Here is an 18,997-nt window from a genome sequence, read left to right as displayed (position 1 = left end):
CCCCGGCAGCCATCTTGTGGGAGGAGAAAAGCCGGAAGTACTGCTATTGGAGCCCGGCGGCCTTGCGGCTCCGGCGGGGGCGAGGCCTGAGGGCAGGGACCGGGCTGTGTGGGAGGGCCTCGGGTACCGGGGGCGGAGCGCTGTCGCTTGTCCTTGGGGGCGGGGCCTAAGGGCGAGGAGGGGACCCGCATTCCGACCTTCTGGCTAGGGGCGGGTCCCTTGGTGGGGCCCTAGGGCGGAGCGCAGTGTATCACTCGAGCTTGGGGGTGGAGATTCGAAACGCGGACCTCCATGCTGGAGGCGGGGCCTTTGGAGGGGCAGGGCCATGCCCCGAGCTTGGGGGCGGGGCCTCACGGCAGAGTGGAGACCCGCTTCTCTGTCCTCCAGGCCAGGGGCGGGGCCTGAAGGCGGGGCGGAGGCGGGGAGGAGGTACCGGGCCGCAGACGCCTAAGGTAGCTGACAGGCCCGCAGCGGCTCACCCCTCCCTTTTCTCGGAACGTGGTTGGGCATCTGCTGCTGGCTCAAGCCTTTAGAAGAGGGCTCCGGGCAGGAGATGACGGCAGTGTGCTCGCTGCCTAGTCCTCTGCGAGCACCGGCTTCCTTCTCCTCGCAGCCGGAGCTGCAAACCTAGCAGGTGAGATGAGCCCTGGTGGCGTTTGCTCTGGCGCCTGCCTCTGGGGTCTGGACCAGTGGGTAGCGCCAGGTTCCAGTGCCCTGGCGCCTCGGCTCGCTGCTGCGCCTGTTCGCTTCTGCTCCGCAGCGCCTGCGCCTGAAACCTGCATGAACACTAGAGATGGGCTACTCACAAGGGACGACTTGTACCCTATGGTGCCAGATCTGTGATCCCCAGGGTGCGGAGCACCCCGTTGCACGTGCGCCCACACTGTCATCTCAGACTTCTTACTTTATCCCAAGGTGGCCTTAGTATCTGCCCCTCGTGAACACCAAATACTTAGTGCTTTGCGCCAAATTTTCTCCCTTACTTCTTTATGGAGCACCTGACGTTGTGACTCCCATGTCCTGGCTTTCCACTTCCATGGGTGTCAGCTGCCCTCGGGATCTATTTGGTTAGGGACTATGCACCTCTTATCTTGGCGGGCCAAAGTCTGTCCCTGCAGATAGACAAGGGTAAAGGCAGTGAATGGAGTGCCTGTTGATGTTGAAGAATGCGTTTATAGTGCCGCAAGGCATTAGGCTTTTCTCCCATAGAAAGGATAGTAGTGTTTGAGAAGAGAACAGCCTCAGTTTAAATCCTCTTCTTTCAAGTTCACACTGCACCACATTTTAACTTAATAGCAATTAACCTACAATTTCAGTGCTTTGGTGATGTTATCTAAGTCAGATATAATGTGACTAGACCATTTGTATACTTCGTTTTCTAGTATCTGCCCCAGTGAACTGGCTTTTGCAGTGATAGGTCAACTTGTTTGTTCTGTAACAAGCCCTGTTTTTGTAGATTAAAGGACTAGATGGCATTTTTTTTTAAACTTCCTTTGTTGTGGTTCTTGTTAATCATGAAATGTGCTTAGGAAGCGGTTTTTTTGTTTCGTTTTTTTTCATGTTTAAAATGGTATGAGATAAAACTTTAGAGTTATTTTTAGGGTTTTTTCCCCCCTTCCTTATTTTGAGACAGCTGCTAATATAAGTCCTGGCTGGCTTTTCTTTGTAGCTGAGCTTGAACTCATGGTCCCTGCCTCTGCCTCCCTAGTGTTGGGATTACCGGTGTGTGACATTATGTCAGACTAGAAGTCATTTTAATTTTCATTTGCCTCAGGAACTGTTGGTAACACTGGAAAAAAATTAAAAGGGGGAAAAGGGCAGATTACTTTTAAAAGTTTCATTTAATTTTCATTTAATTTAAGTCGAACTCTGGGAGTTGTTAAACCTCTTGGCCATCACCATGGAGAGCTCTTTTCACTGTCAATTGCTACTTAAGATCAAACTCAATTCAACTCTCAATTGCTGGGTCTGAAACAGAGGCTGGTAACTTTGTGGACTATCAAGTATGTCTGTTGTTGAGAATCTTAAATGTCAAGTGTGTTTGTATAGCCAGTCAGGACAAAGAATGCTATTCACCTTGTTACGGTTGTTAACATTATCATTAGGTCTACAGTCTCTCTGCCCCCCTCTTTCTCTCATCCTCTTGGTTTATTCTTTGCTGGTTGTTCATTTGTTTCTTTATTTTTTGAAATAGTGTCTCAATGGCAGCCCAGTTGAATTTGTGCTCCTCCTACTTCTGTGTCCCAGGACTGGATTTCCAGCATGGGGTACCACACTTGGCACTAGGACTATTGCTGCCATTTCTTGAAGGCCTACTCTGTGATGAGTTGTGCTTTCCATACAATATTTCTCTAAGTAGTTTTCCCACTCGTTTTACAGTAAAGGAAACTGACTCAGGGAGGCAAAGTAATTGGCCCAAAGAGCTGATATGCTAAGGCTCAAAGTCTACTACACTTTTCACTTAAATATTGTTAATTAAGATTGTGGTTTAACTAGATAAGATTGATGAAGCTAAGAAGTGCATGCTGAAAGGGAACGGATATAGATCTCTCCCGAGAGACACAGCCAGAGCATGTCAAATACAGAGGTGAATACTAGCAGCAAACCACTGAACTGAGAACGGGATCCCCTTTGGGGAAATTAGAGGAAGAATTGAAAGAGCTGAAGGGGCTTGCAACCCCATAAAAACAGCAATGCCAACCAACCAGAGCTCCCAGGGACTAAGCCACTATTCAAAGACTATACATGGACTGATCCTGGGCTCCAACTGCATATGTAGCAGAGAATAGCCTTGTTGGGGCACCAGTGGAAGGGGAAGCCCTTGATCCTGCCAAGATTGGACCCTCAGAGCAGGGGAATGTTGGGGGGTTGGTAAGGGGAGGTGAATGGGAGGGAGTACCCTTATGGGGGAGGGGAAGGGGAATAGGGGGCTTGTGGACAGGAAACCTGGAAAGGAAATAGCATTTGAAATGTAAATAAAGAAATATACCCAATAAAAAAAGCAATGAAGGGGTTGGGGATTTAGCTCAGTGGTAGAGCGCTTACCTAGGAAGCGCAAGGCCCTGGGTTCAGTCCCCAGCTCCGAAAAAAAAGAACCCCCCCCAAAAAAAAAGCAATGAAAAAAGATTGTTGTTTAAGCATGTTAAGCATACACACACACACACACACACACACACACACACACACACACACACAAAACCTCCTTTCCTACTACCTTTCTAAGGACACGTTTGTTAAGAGCTCCAATTTTTAATACTTAAGTCTGATTGTTAACCAGCTCCTTCAAGGATAACTGTGTGTCCCAACCAAAACCTGGCTGTGTGTATCAACCAGAACTTAGCTGTGTGCCCCAACCTGCCTGTGTGTATCCATATAATTTGGGGCTTATTTGGAAAGTTGGAAGTCTGTGACCACTCCTGCTTAATCCTGGTAGAAAAAAGGAAATACTTGTCTTAATCCTAATTACATATAAGGTTTTTAAAGGGCTTGGCTTCTAGAGAGCAACACGGGGAGTATTCTCTTACAGAACCCTGTGTATTAGTTGACCTTTGGTCTGCGCGGGCGTTTGAGAACTTAACCCAAGCATTGTAAATTGCACCAGATTCTTTTCTCCCATCTTATGTAAGGCTACTTTAGATGTAAACCTAGAACAAGAACTTAGAAATTGTTAATTACCATCACATTAGTTTCAAATTACCAACCAAAGCCAGTTCATCTCAGGATTATCTAAAGTTTGTGCTCCTTGTGTCTCTGGCAGAGGAGGGAGTGTGACAGTTGCCACATTAGCGCACAGAACGTGCTCTTTAAAATCTGAGCAGCTCTAGAACATTAGAATACAGTTTGTATTTTGGGGGCTGGTACTACTGTAAAAAACATTTGTCATTTAGAAAAGAAAGATTATTCGCTCATGATTTATACAATGCCTAAGAGGGGACAGACAGGGGGAGAAGAGACTGATTTAAGAACAGGTTGTTATTCAATGAATTTAATGAAAAATTTTAATGAATCAAGTTTGCCCCCCCCCCTAATGCCTATGTACCCGGTATTGTGCTAGATATTAGGGACGTTGCTTCTATGGCATTTAAAGTCTGGTAAAGGAGACAGGCATACGTCAGTCATTCGAAGGCCTTGGCATAAACAAACTGAGAAAAAGACACTAAAGGGAAGGCTCATGATTTTATTTGTGAACAAACCATGCCTAACTGTGTGATTAAAGGAACCTCACCTGATGAAATGACTCCTGAACCATCTGGTTGGGTTTGGGGTATGGGTGAGTGCTAATTATGTGGGCAGTGCAAATGGTAGACAGCCTTTTAGAGGGAACTCCATGTGCAGAGTCCCCTGTGGCACCAAGGGACTGTAGGCCAATGTGTGTGCTTACAAAACAGGAACTAAGAGAAGGCTGGTGAACTGATATCATTCCATCATTTTTTTCCCCCACAGGCGCCTTCCTACTCCACCAAAAGTTATCTTCCACTTTGGATAAGTGATTACTGTGTGCTGGCCGTGATTAGATTGTAGGGGCTGGCGTCTCACAGGTGATAAAGCGAAGCACAGAAACTTAAGTTTTGAGTTCAAGGTTGGTAAGTAATACCCTATGGTTCTCCCTTATGCTCAAGCATGACCACAGGCTGGAAGGGACTGTCTGGTTCCAGTGTGACTCCTCGAACCATCCCTGAGAACTTCTGTCGGAGAATCTGGGTGCAACACTCTGCACACTGTGGCCCTCCTCTTGTCCATTAGATGGAGGTGAATGGTGGATCCCTGGAGAGAACCATAGGGCATCACTCTAGCTGTATTGTTTGCGGATCTTATTTTACCCAAGTCTGGCTCCAAAAATGGAATGGTAACATAAATATTTTGAGCTGACTTACCTTTGAGAGTGAGGCATCTTCCCCTCTGTCCCATTGTGTCTTCCCCTGGTGGAGAGTGAAGGGAGTACAGACACCTAGTTGGCCATTAATATGTGAGTACGTCCAGGTTTTCCCGAAGTCTGTTTCAGTGTGAACTCTGCTTGGTCATAACACTGAATTAATTAATTAATTAATTAATTAATTACTTTCTTTCTTTCTTTCTTTCTTTTCTTTTCTTTTTCAGAGACCAGTCTGGAAGTACAGGGAGAGGGAAGATGGATTCTTATTTCCCAGCAAAGAACTCAACTCTTGCTGTTAATATGAATGAGACTTTGTCTGCCAGTCATGGCTTTAATTCCACCAGTGACCCACCTCCGATGTCAATAACCAGGCTCTTCCCAGCGTTACTCGAGTGCTTTGGCATCGTCCTTTGTGGGTACATAGCGGGAAGGGCCAATGTCATAACATCCACACAGGCCAAAGGACTGGGAAACTTCGTCTCCAGATTTGCCCTCCCAGCTTTATTATTCAAAAACATGGTTGTGCTTAATTTTGCCAATGTGGATTGGGCTTTTCTATATAGCATCCTAATTGGCAAGGCCTCTGTATTTTTCGTTGTATGCGTGTTAACCCTGTTGGTTGCCAGTCCTGAGAGTCGATTTAGCAAAGCTGGACTGTTCCCTATCTTTGCTACACAGAGCAATGACTTTGCTTTGGGATACCCTATAGGTAAGTCATTTTCTTCTTCTTCTTCTTCTTCTTCTTCTTCTTCTTCTTCTTCTTCTTCTTCTTCTTCTTCTTCTTCTTCTTCTTCTTCTTCTTCTTTTTCTTCTTCTTCTTCTTCTTCTTCTTCTTCTTCTTCTTCTTCTTCTTCTTCTTCTTCTTCTTCTTCTCCTCTTCCTCCTCCTCCTCTTCCTCCTCCTCCTCTTCCTCCTCTTCTTCTTCCTCCTCTTCCTCCTCCTCCTCTTCTTCTTCTTCCTCTTCCTCCTCCTCCTCCTTCTTCATTTTAAAAAGTAGTCAAGCATTTTATGTGGTAATATACATTTTTTATTTATCTGGGCATTTGTTAGTGTTTTATATTAGTAATTTATAACTATATTAGTATATTTTTATAAAAAATATTCTGATTATAATTTCCCCTCCCCAAATTCCTCCCAGACCTTCTCCACTCATCCATCATCTTTTTCTTAAAGCTGTCTTAAATTAGAACATATTTTTTCTTTAATTTCAGAGTTTAAGGACCACTTAATTATCTGCCTTAAATAAGTAGCCATACCCTAATACCTTAGGGGCCAATCTTTCTAATAGTATTCATTCTCTTCTCAATTATCTCATGTAAAGAAACCGAATTCCTAGAAGGGATCGCAATCTGATTTAAATTATGTTTAATATAAAATCTTATGACTCTATGGGAGTGTCATCGCCACATGTCAGCAGTGGGAATTTAAAAGTGGCGTCCCCACACCGCTCTTGTTCCTGTGCCCTAGAACACATAGACTATTTCTACATTAAAATTTGTTATGAGCTCGTTATCGAAGTTTTTAGTGGATTATGTTGAAGTTGTTTAAGGTCAGAGCTGCCAAGGACACTGTGGCATCTGCAGTTGTGTATGCGGCTGGATTTTATGTTTTCTGCTAAAACAATAAACACACTAATTTGGGATGCCGAGGTTTCTTGAGAGGAAATATATTCTGCTTTTTGGAATATACCACCATTCCTGGAAACCACTTTGTCATATTTAAAAATGCAAGTTGTGTATATTTTAGGTACACAGCACAGCATGGGGAGCATTGGGCCTGTCTCCATTCAGTTGCTTATGGGGGAGTGCCACATGCCAGAGACTGAACCAGCGGCTAGGCACAGTCCTATGACAAAGTTCTCAAACACCCTGAATTTATATTTTAGTGGAAAAAAAATCAAGTTAGAGATTGAAACCAAGATCCTGGTCTATGTTAGCAGGGGCCAGAAGAATAGGTAAGGGGCAGGTGTGAGGAGAAGGTACTTGGGGCCAAGTGCTGGCTTCAGGCTTCTCAGATTGAGTGGAATGTTCCATTGGGCAGTTGAAACCTACAGTGGACTCTCAAGCCTCCTCTGTTTGTCCCATCCTCCTCCCCCAAGTCAGTTCACCATTCCCACCAAAAAGATTGTACAGAACTTTGCCTTCTCACCTCCTCCCACCTTACCAAAGAAATCAGGTAACACTGAGTAAAGCAAGAGACGGACGGAGGAACCCAAGGCTCTCGGGAAATTGGTCTATAAATAGAAGCTCTGTAGGTATTCCTGTACAGTTACTAAACTTTACATTGAAGTTACACAACCAGCCGAGGTTGGTTTGTTCATCTCCTTAAGAGAACCAAGAATGTAGTCTGGTCAAGGATTTGTAGTATAAAGACTCCAGAAGGGGCTCATGGCCATAGGGTTGATTAAGTATTTAGTAAATATTGTTCTTATTTTAGACCTGAGCTAGACGTGTATAGTTTCATGCCTTTGTAAACTAGTGAGCTCAGAAAGAAAACTAACATTTGTAACTTTATAGTTTACAGGGACTTTATTATTTGAATAGGGCACATAATATCACTTTCAAGTAAGGAGACAGGGTTACAGGGTTGTTTGAGGGTCACGCGGCTGACATGTGCCCCAGACCCAGCTCTAGGCTTTCAGGCTCTCTATCCCAGATGCTCCTTTATGCCACACAGTTACATAACAAGACTAAGCCTCTCTTAGGAGACCCAACCAACCTTTGTAAATTTAGCAGTTTAGTCTGTCCTTAAAACTATGCCCTAAGGGGTGGGGTGGGGGTGGGGGCTTAGAATGTTTGCTGCAGAAGCAAGAGGACCTGAATTCAGAGCCCCAGCACCCACATAAAGGCCAAGCACGAGGCCTTAGCTTCCTGAGGCCTCCTCTGCTTTCTGAAAGATCCTGGACTCTGTGTACCTGCTTTATGTGTGTGTGTTTCTTTGCCCTTAATGAAAGATTTTCTCAGGCAGGCCTTTCCTACCTGTAACCCTCATGCTGGGAGGTGAGGTGGCCAGTCAGCCTAACTGAACCGAGTTTCAGGTTCAATGAGAGACCTGTCCCTCGCATAAGGTAGAGGGAGATGGAGAAAGGCTTCAGACATCTTCCTCTAGCCCCGGGATGCACACACAGATGTGTGAACCCACAAAGGGAGAAAAAGAACAGAAGTGGAAAAAAGCTATTAGATAAATTACTTTCTCTATTAAGATACCTTCCAAATCAAATGTATAAGCCAAGCTATTTTCATCACAGTTTTTCTTACATTCCACATTATATCAGTAAACTGGTAATAATCAGGTTCCTATGGCAACCCAAATGGCCTTGCTGGATGTGTTGGTCAGTTCGGGATGGATCATAATGTTTGCTGTTTGTGTTACAGATAATAACTCTCGTACCATCAGGCTGCAGACGATCACGTTAGTAAAAGCCGGTCCTATAGACAGCTCTCTCATCCGCTTGTAAAATGGGAGACGTGCTCCAGAGCATGATGCTAAGTGTCTGCTCCCTAATGGGGTATTTGTTAATACCGTCTGTGTCCATCTGTCTTCCACTCTGTTCGTGGTGAACCGAGGAGACAGTCGTCAGAGAGACCTCTCCTAGGAATCCCCACGGTCGTGTTCATAGAAGAGTATTGATAATGCATTAGAAGAAACATGCTTCTTAAGGCTGCATTGACTCCTCCTCTTCCCAGTTTACAGGTGACTTGGGAAATGCCGTCACAGAGGGAAGACAGATAAGTTAGTGAATAAAGGAAAGAAGGTGGCTACATATCTTTTCTGTATATTGTGACTATAGTATATAGAACATAAGCAGTGCTACATTACTGTGTAGTTTTTATGTCAGCGTCAACTGAATTACAGACTAAAAGAAGCATACTGTCTTTTAGGACAATTCCTTCCAGAGGTACTTTTAAAGATCCAGGTATGAGGAGAAACCAAGAGTCTACTAAGATGAAATGCCGACGTATGTCAGCAGATCAGAATGGGCTTCCTGCCTCTGTCATTAAAATATACTAATAGGGCATAGTTAAGTCCTATAATTTATTCTTCAAACAATGCTGATAGCATAAGTACCCTGGCTAATCATAATTATGCTCTAGTGCTCAAGCTGTAAACAGAAAGGAGATGGGGCCTTTAACGGGATGCCATTAAATAACGGGATGGTCTTGTCAGGGCCTTTGTGTTATTTGCTAGAGATTGAAACCCTGCAGAAATCAAAATAGGAGACACAGCGGGTGGCTAATTTTTCTTAGTTCCTCCAAGCTATATAATAACTCCTCAGAATGGGATTCCCCCTCCCTCTAAGAGCCTTATTTATAATCATTAATTAATTAGGACCTAATAGTTGATGTCGTGATTATAAATCTAATTTTAGTTGCTGTAGGTCACTGTATCCATGTGTATTTCCTATCTGACTGGAAAGGTTGTCTTCAGCTTGCCAACAAAGGGAAGGCGCCGCCAGTCTATAAAGATGGAATATTAAGTAATTATGGAAATGAGAGGCAAAAGAGACTAAAATTCCCACGTTGAGCTCCTTTTCTCTAGGAATTTAATAAGTATTTATTTAATCATAATTATTTGCTCTCCCAGTAGACATTACTTCTTTCGCCCCTATGTGTTCATTCAGCTGAGTTAAAAGGCTCTAATTGTAACCTGCATTATAAATATTCACAATGTGTAGAAAGGAAAGAAATGAAATTTCAGTTAGAAAGGAGGAATGAGTTCAAGAGAACCATTGTATAAATAGTGAATACAGTTAATAACAATGTAAGTGTTCACATCATAAAGAATTACATAAGAAAATATGCATGCTGGTGAGCTTAATTTAACCATTGCAAAATGCATAAATTTCAGAATGACATGCGTTACATAATAACACATATCATTTTTATCTGCCAATTCCAAATGAATTGGTAATCCCACCATTCATGGGGCTGAATGAATCAAGAGGACCTTTGGGAGTTCAAAGCCAGCCTCGGCTACAGTGTGAGATCAAACAACAAAGTGAGCTAGGGTGACAGCGCAGTTGGTGAAGCGCTTGCTTCGTAAAGCATGAGCCTGGTGTGGATCTAAAATCCTAGCGCTGGGGAGGTAGAGACAGAGATCCCTGGTGGTCGCTGGTCAGCCAGTCTAACTGAATCAGTGAGCTCCGGGTTCAAAGAGAGGCCCTGTCTAAAAGAGTGCAGTGGGGAGTGATTGAGAAAGACACTCAGCATCGCCTCTCACTTCTACACACATGCACACATACGTGAACGTGCGCACACCTGCATCAAAAAAGCCAACCAAGGTGATAATTCTTAAAATACGGGTCCAAAAAGAGGTCAGCCAATAGCAGCTATGTTATAGAGTAAATACATTTTTACTCTATCTGAAGCCCTCAGCATTCCTCAGTTAACCCTGGTCATCAGATTTGTTCGTCACTGTGCTGGGGGGGAGTCTGTGGATTATAAAATGAGGTGGCATTGATACTATGCAGTGTATGGTGTATTTCTAGAGAGGGTAAGATTTAATGATGTAGGTTGGAGACTCGGTAGGAGTCCACAAGGAGCTAGCCTCAAATAGTAGGCAGGTTTCAGTAAGGAACAAATAATTCCAGGATGTCAGAGTGAAGGCATGATCAGCAAGCAGAGCTTCTAATCAGGAATTAGTGTTTGTCTGCTGGGCCTGTGATATGATCTGGCAGATGGAGTCTTTGCTTTATGGAGCAGTAAAGGATGTGTTGGATAAATATGAGGGTAATTATGGGGACTGGCTGTGCTCATTAAAAGAAAGCCACCGGGGCTGTTTCAGTGATGGTGGAAACGATAGAAAGATATTAATTTTTGAAAGTTTTAACTTTGAATAGTTGTGATGTAGATGGTACTCTTTGGAGTTAATATGGTTGAAAAGAGTGGTTGAGGAAACACAAAGACCGTTGGTTAATTAGATACTTTAAGTAACCTAATTTTCAGACTTTTAACTGTAAGATCCAAGAGGAGAAAATACAAGACTCTGAAAAGGAAGGAAGGACAATAGTCTTCCATATCTGACAGGAGCATGTTTCAATCCTCCTTCTGAGAACTATCTGTAGTAGGCATTTGTCTTACACATACCTACGATCAAGTCTAATGTATCAATTAGATACATCAAGAGCTTCACAATAACTAGTAAGACAGAACAGTGATACACTGTAAAGAATGATGTGGGTTATAGTCTCTGTCTTTTTCTTTCAAGCTGCCACACTGTGTGCTGCTTGCCGTTGATGCTATGCCTGGCAACTGAGCATGTAGCTTCCTGTAGCAAAGCAGGATGGGGAGGGAGTGCTGCTGTTTTTGATGACTGCCTATCTATAGCAGGGAGAGAGAGAGAGAGAGAGAGAGAGAGAGAGAGAGAGAGAGAGAGAGAGAGAGAGAGAGAGAATATTAGTTATGTAGTAGTGATCACTAATGTGCCTGGAAAGGAAATTTCTGGACACAAGTGATCAGCCTGTATCAGAGCTTTGAGGAGAGTGTGGTGTTGGAGCTGGAGGTTACCACAGAAAACACCTTTGCATTTTTGCATTGTGGCCACTTAGGAAAAATTCTTAAAGCCAGACTGAAACCACAAGGCATTCCCCAAGTACATACATACTCCACTAAAAAGACTTAAGTGCCAGGCAGACACAGACCCCCCTTGTCCTAGAGATGGAACCCGGGAGAAGTGTACCTACCTAAGAGTGATTACCAAGATGGCTTTTACTTAAGCAAGTAACGCACCAGAAAACATGAAGTACAGCCGCCACATCTAACTTAGAAACCAGTGAAGAGAACTGATGACGTTTTATGCAATCCCATGAGTTTACCCTCTGCTCTGTCTTGGAAATATTACAGACCTATGTATGTGCTTAGCTGAGAGAAAAAAATGATTTGAATCTTTTAAAAAGTGAGAGTAACTAATGAGGTCAAGGTGAAGGTCTGAGGTGATATAATTGATTACATAACCTTAACGGGACATGTGTCTGACATGAACTGAATCCTGAGTAGGTAAACAAATATTTCCCGACCCCTGTCACTTTATCTTGTTAAGAAACTCGATCTACATTCTGTTCACATGACTGCCTCCATCCTTGGAATGATTGCAGGGGTGCATTTGCTCTCTCCCTCTCAACCTCACATCCATTATGAGTCAACCTCCAGCTGGAGAGGCTCAAGCGCTGTGTCCAAATCCAGGCTGAAGACCAAGTTGTGTACTCGGCCGCTTTACGTTGCCTTGGTCCACCTCAGGCCAGTCCCTCCCTGGGTCTTCACCTTCTAGAACTGCTAGTCCTGTGATCCTAGCTCTTCCTCACCTCCCTCTTCTGTCTGACTCAAGTTCTTCTTAAACTGCCCCCAAAGCCTTTTAAATCACCCACAAAATATAGCAGGTGTGCTCTGCAATATACCGTTTCTTGTAAATCTCACACTTCTCAGGCATCATTTTTCAGTAAGTAGCAGGCTCTTTGGAGACATGCCGAGGTGGGGGGTGGAGGGGAAGGCGCTTTTGTTTCCTTAGGAGTGAACAGTTACTTTTGCAAGTTAGATACACAGTGTGTGACTTCCTGCTGCTCCCCACCGAACACTTACCCCGCTCCAGCCTCCTCTCCTTCCTTACATCTCCTCTGGGCTTGCCTGGGAGCCGTCTTTGCTTTCATTTTTCTCATAGCCGATGTGCCCCACAAGCAAGGGTGGGTACGACTGGCACCTTCCTCCTCATAGCTACCTGGTACTGTTGTAGGACGTTACTCTCTGCTCCTTGCTGACAACTATTAAAGTTTCTGTTGTCTGGCTTGGTCACCTCTTCATGCTAGTCATTTCCTCCATCACGCTTTACCGTCTGACTCATCTTCCTTATGAAGAAGAGCCTTGCTCACTTGACTTAGCATCCTCCTCCGCGATCCACTGAATTCTGCCCTCTCAGTTCCCTGGCCTCCTCATGTCCAGTGAGTCTTTCCTCCCGGTTAGCTGCCAGTTCACATGGCCACATCCTAGATCACATCTGGAAAGTATAAACTTGATAGCTCACAATCTGACTAGAAACTCCTGGACTTAGTTCATATGTCCCGGACCCACCTCTCCTCAGCTCTTTCATGTCCCTGCACCTCTGCCTGCAGAGTGTAGACTGCATCTAGCACTGTCCTGCTGCTTTAGTTCTGACTCTACTCTCCCCGATCTGACTCCTGCCTTACCACACAGAGAAGCTGCTGTCTCCATGAGATCAAGATCAGATATCTTGGCTATCACTACGTATATAGATTTCTACTTAGAATCACTCTTTTAAAAATTTTACAGCTCTCGCCTTTTCTTTGTGGTTCATCTTTAAGGTTCCCCTGTCTGGGAAAATAGTTACGTTTTTATTAAAAATAATTTAAAGTTGATTGTTACTTTATAAACTGGATGGTACTTAATACTTAATCTAGTGTTTCTTCCTTGTCAGTGTTATTACTAAAACTTGCCTTCCTAAAAATAACTGAATGGATTGTCACTAGTTATACTAATTTTCAATGATACAAACAAGAAAATGTTAAATACATCTTCCTCTAATTTCATGGTAACATTTTAAAACCAATATTCTTGTTTTACAGTTGAAGCTCTGTACCAAACCACATACCCAGAATATCTCCAGTACATTTATTTGGTGGCACCAATATCTCTTATGATGTTAAACCCTATAGGGTTCATCTTCTGTGAAATCCAGAAGTCAAAAGACACTCGAAATGCTTCTCAAAACAAAGCAAAAATTGTGGGACTTGGATTCCTGCGCGTGTTACAGAACCCGATAGTGTTTATGGTCTTCGTTGGCATCGCCTTCAATTTTATTCTTGATAAAAAGATCCCTGTGTATATGGAAAATTTTCTTGATGGGCTTGCAAACTCCTTCTCTGGGTCAGCCCTGTTCTATCTCGGTCTGACCATGGTAGGAAAAATCAGGCGGCTGAAGAAGTCGGCGTTCGTGGCGCTCATTGTCCTCATCACAGCTAAACTGTAAGTCTCGCTTGGGGAGTCTAGTTTGAGAACGGAAGCCTATTTAACCCAGCCATCCATTGCATTGCACATATTTTCCCTTTAAATACTAATCCCTGCTTATATCATTGTTGCGATTTAAAGAAAAATGGACTAGTTGGGTACTATTAAAAATTATTTTCTTGGGGCTGGGGATTTAGCTCAGTGGTAGAGCGCTTGCCTAGCAAACGCAAGGCCCTGGGTTCGGTCCCCAGCTCCGAAAAAAAAAAAAAAGGAAAAAAAATTATTTTCTTACTGTGGCATGCAGGTTACTTTTTCTACTTTGCTATCAGAAGATAAAGATTATCGGTTTTTATTCAGGCTTTCCCCCCCCCCCATTCAGTGTATTTGTGTAAAGTTTACCTAATATTTTCAATATCTCAGTAAACATCATAATTAATTTTTATGCTTCTGGGCTTCGAACCCAGAGCCTTCTACAAGCTCAGTAGCTGTTTTACCACTGAACTATAACACATCCGTAGATCCTATTTGAAAAATAAATTTTGCAAAATTTTTAAGTCCATGAAAAATCATAAACACATTTTTGTTTAAGTATAATAATTTTTAATATACACCATTTTTTTTAAGAACTTGGGAATCATTCACTGACCATGAGTGAGTTTGGTTGAACATTCTAAATACAGGTAAACCAATATGTACATTTTTAGAATATTATCATTATTGGGATAATGTTATAGTGGAAATACTTTTTAGTTAATAGTTCTTAAGCTTATTGGCTTGTCAGCTGTGGAGTTGACATGATTTTACTGCATTATTACCCAAGGTTCGAGGGCACGCTTAAATGTGGAATCCAACTCTTATATAAGAGGTAAATTCCTGGGACCAGGACGTTACACATTTGTATTTCCAAAATGGTAATATGTTCTTCAGAATGTACGAGTTAGTATTTCCACTTGAATGCTTTTCAATAATAATAATGTAATTTCAATGCTAATTTAAAAATTTAAAGGTCTTTTATTCTCTTTAGATATTTGATTCTTATTTTTAAATTAAAAACAAAACAAAACAAACCACGCTGGAGAGATGGCTCAGCATTGATTCTTCTTTCAGACAATAGGGGTTTGAATTCCAGGAACCAAATGGTGGGTCCAGTTCGTGGTGGTGGTGGTGGGGAGGGGTGGGGAGTGGGGGGTGGTTCAGCTCCCTCTTCTGGCCTCTGTGGGCACTAGGAGCCGGGCAGTACACCCACACACATAAAAGACATACAATATATAAATTTATGAATAGGAATCACAATGCCTTAGCTTCATGAACTATCTATTACAACAGACATCTACGGGTAATTTAGGACTAGGGAGGCGGTTCAGTCTGTAAAGCGCTTGTTGCACAAGGATGAGGACCTGAGTTTGGTTCCGTAGCAGGCACGTAAAAAGCCAGACATTGTGGCATATGCCTGGGATTTCAGTGCTGGAGGATGGAGAGTCCCTGGGGCTTCCTGGTCAGCCAGCCTAGCTGGCTACAGGTTCAGTGAGGGAATCTTGTCTCAAAAAATAAGGTAGAGAGCAACTGAGGAAGACATCCGGTGTCAGCCTTCAGCCTCCACAGGCACACCTGTGCACATGTACACACATTCATAATGTATCTCCCCTGGGCACTGCTGTGACAATGTATCGGCGAGCCAGTTAGCTTAGTGACTGTGCTATGTTCTTTCTAGAAAACAGTGAGACTAATAATAGACTGCTCACCAGATCTGACTTCTCTTTGTTTTCTGCTCCCCACAGTTGTTTCAGTTCCCTTTGCTAAATCTATCTTTACTTACAAATATCAAGAACTAATTATTAAGATGCCTAGTTTTTACTGCTTTGTAGGATTTTATTGTGCTGCACTGTTATCGTTAATCGGACCATTTAAACCCTTAGTCACCAAGTTCAGCTGCTTCAAAAAGTTTAGAAATACTCTCAAAAGAAGTTACGAAGATTTTCAACTCTCTTCCATCTAACATTTCAGTTAGCCAATAGAGGAAGCAGGAAAGCAGCTATGATTATTAACGCTTGCCTTTTTCTTTTTCCAAGAAAACTTTGTAAACGTCACTTTTCCCCTTTATGCTCCCTGATGTTTGAAAAGATTCCAGGACATTATTCTTGAAACGGCTCCTAGCTGAATTCTTGACTTTCAACAAAATGTCCAGCAGCAATAAAAGATGTGCCTGGAAATGCATATACTTTCTGGGCAGGAGAACAGTAGTAACATGATTCCAAATTCACCAGTGTAGTTACAGGTATTGGTGTTAAGCGCGTTCTGCATCTCTTATGTCTCCAGCCTGGTGCTGCCCCTTCTGTGCAGAGAAATGGTGGAAGTCCTGGACAAGGGTAACAGCGTAGTGAACCACACGAGTCTGTCCAACTATGCGTTTCTCTATGGCGTCTTCCCTGTGGCTCCAGGAGTGGCTATCTTTGCAACACAATTCAACATGGAAGTGGAGATCGTACGTATGCGCTGGAGAGGGCTGGTGTGTGGGCTGAAGGGAAAACCGGAGTTGCAAAGCGCAGACAGCAACATTCTTTCAGTGAGAATTTGAGACTCCTAAGCTGTCTCACGGTGAATAGGGAGGACCCGGTAACGTTGCATAGCCACGGCTATTTAATACGGGAACCTTAGTTGCATATTTTCTTCCATTTTTTTAAACCTGTGCTTTTTTTTTTTTTACTAGCCTTTGTTTTGTTTCAAGTACTTAAGCTTTTAAAGTTACAGAGGCATAACTTTTGAAATGTTGAAGGAAAAAAAATCTATCATAATTCAATCGCCACAAGAAAATACCCCATAGTAAACTAAGAAAATTGGCACATAAACGGTGCCTGTGTATATATTGTACATGGCATACACAGTGTTAAGGGGTTCTCAAAATAATATGAGAGACAACTTCATTAATTGATCTATATTATGTTTGGTAATTATTTTCTGTTAATTGATTACCTCCCCCGTAGTTTGTGAAGAGGTATGGGAGAAAACTGCCCATAGATTTAATTAGACCATTGGACGGGTTCTTTTTCTAGAACCTAAATCATCAACAACAGAGTTTGCAATATTTTTATATGTAAACACCATTTGAACCTAGATTAGAAAGAGGGGCCAATGGAGAATTCTCAATGGAGAATTCTCTTATAAAGGAGAAATAAGTCATCAGATAATGTGCTGGATTCTAAAATGTCCTTACTGGTTTTCATTCTCAGTTTAAAATGCATTAATGTATTATGGGTATTTAAGTTTTTAAGTAATTGTTCAAGATTACGACTCCTTAATTTGGTCTCACTTTTGCAGATAACCTCAGGAATGGTCATAAGTACATTTGTGTCTGCTCCAATCATGTATGTTTCTGCCTGGTTATTGACCTTTCCTACCATGGATGCTAAGCCACTGGCATATGCCATTCAGAATGTTAGCTTTGACATAAGCATTATCAGCCTGGTCTCCTTGGTAAGTCTGCTTCAGTGTCAAATTGAATGGAAGTCACGACATAAGTTTGAAAGTAACTACTAATAGCAAATTATTTTTTAAAAAAACTATTTAACAAAATAGAGAAGCAAAACCTATCTGAAAAAGTGTGATCTCAACTTTGTAATTAACTATGTCTTTTCAGTCAGGGGCTTTGAGCTGTGTCATGGGCAAGGTGTGAGACTCAGCCGACTTGGATTTGAGTCCTGGTCCCGTTGCAGTTTATCTATGTATCTCTTCCGAGCTACTTAACCTCTCTTAGGCTTAGTTTTCTTAGCTACAGAGATAATCATTTCACCCAGTTCTGTGGATTGTTTTATGGTTTGAGACAATGAGATAAGCGTTCTATGACTAATGATCACCATACACATAACTAGCTATTCTAGCATCGTAGGATCAGCAAAGGTCTTTGGGATCAAGATAACCATTTATTTATGTGAAATTTTCAGACATGGTCCTGCTACCTCAAACGTATATGCTTTTAACAACCAGAGTATCCACATAGGTCAGCTTGCCTGCTGAATTCAGTCAGAACTCTAGATTAGAAGGAGACAATGTTTTTAAGGAATGGATACATATACTAGCAATATGCACGATTAGTGAGAGTTTTAGAAAAACTCATATCTATCACATAGTCTGAAAAATCTGTGTTCTTTGATAAGAATGTAGTTTTTATCCAAGTGGAGAGAGAGAAGATGTCAACTTACAGTGGCAATTAAGAGAAAGAAGAAAATCACTATAAATGCAGGATGGAAACACAGTCTTGTGCTGGGTTCTAGCTTAGCTGTAGAACATGTGCTTAGCATACATGAGCCCCAAGGTTCTGGATACCAGCCAGAAAAGAAAGGAGAGGAGGAAGAAGAGAAAACACCCAATCCTTCTAAATACTAGGAATATAAGATTAATCTTGGTGTGGGAGGTATTTGTTATTTGAAATAAGACCACTTGGAATTTCGACTCCTCAGGAGGTAGTATCATAGCAATCAGAAAGGGAAAATTTTTTTAAACGTTCTTTCCTAAATAAATGGTTGTGGCATTGTGTCCCATCCCAGCCACTGTAATAGGCTTACTTAGAATATGGCCCCGGTTGAGCCATTAGTTAGTTCTTACAGAACTAATTTGTTAACCACGGATCTCCCATGCCTTTTATGTCATCGTGGATACAGCAATTTATATTAACAAACTTCAATTTCAATGAAACCTTAAACTTTCTTCTGGGACAAGAATAAAGAGGATTCTCTAAAAATATTAACCATGAGACCAGGCGTCGTGGCACACACCTGTTACCTGCACTGGGAGGCTGAGACAGGAGGATCGGGAGTTCAGTGCAAGACCGAGTTATACAGCAAGGTCCTGTCTCACAAGCCCAGGGCTAGGATGTAGCCAGAGGCTGAGTGCTTTGTCTATCATGTATAAGGCTGCGAGTTCAATCCCATACCCCAATAAAAAAAAGATTTTTGATGTTCTGTTTAATAAGTAACTATAAGGATTGAGAAAAATAACCCGAACCTTTTATCTTCAAGATCTGGTCTCTGTCTGTTCTTCTCTTGAGTAAGAAGTATAAGCAGCTTCCTCACATGCTCACAGCTAACCTACTCATCGCTCAGGTCAGTACGCCTATGGACAGCTGCAGTAGTGCCTTCTCCTGGGCTTAGTGTGCTACATGGAAACACTGCTTTGT

General features: G+C 42.5%; 1 protein-coding gene and 1 long non-coding RNA gene across 12 annotated transcripts in view; one reads left to right on the top strand and one right to left on the bottom strand.

Annotated features, from left to right (window-relative positions):
• The first annotated feature begins 427 nt into the window (after window positions 1–427).
• Gpr155 (G protein-coupled receptor 155) overlaps window positions 428–18,997 on the top strand; it is a 55,028-nt gene continuing 36,458 nt past the window's right edge. For 4 of the 9 annotated variants that reach the window (XM_087652475.1, XM_087652479.1, XM_087652477.1 and 1 more), the window contains exons 1-7: window positions 532–634; window positions 4,444–4,579; window positions 5,098–5,582; window positions 13,446–13,845; window positions 16,144–16,309; window positions 17,143–17,298; window positions 18,840–18,923. In XM_087652475.1, coding sequence (XP_087508601.1) covers window positions 5,129–5,582; window positions 13,446–13,845; window positions 16,144–16,309; window positions 17,143–17,298; window positions 18,840–18,923 — 1,260 coding nt within the window. In that variant the 5' untranslated portion in view covers window positions 532–634; window positions 4,444–4,579; window positions 5,098–5,128. 9 annotated transcript variants of the gene reach the window in all.
• On the bottom strand, window positions 4,164–12,699 carry LOC147995520 (uncharacterized). 3 transcript variants are annotated; one of them, XR_015684401.1, is made up of 3 exons: window positions 12,448–12,699; window positions 4,875–5,010; window positions 4,164–4,764 (listed from the first exon to the last, which is right to left on the bottom strand). It is a non-coding gene; the product is annotated as an uncharacterized LOC147995520 (long non-coding RNA). The 3 variants fall into 3 exon arrangements; XR_015684402.1 differs by having other exon boundaries at window positions 4,875–5,105; window positions 12,448–12,695; XR_015684403.1 differs by having other exon boundaries at window positions 4,875–5,026; window positions 12,448–12,673.

This window comes from Rattus norvegicus, chromosome 3 (genome assembly GCF_021556685.1).
Source record: "Rattus norvegicus strain SHRSP/BbbUtx chromosome 3, alternate assembly SHRSP_T2T, whole genome shotgun sequence".
NCBI classification, from domain to species: Eukaryota; Metazoa; Chordata; class Mammalia; order Rodentia; family Muridae; genus Rattus; species Rattus norvegicus.
This window is presented reverse-complemented; position numbering and strand designations above follow the sequence as displayed.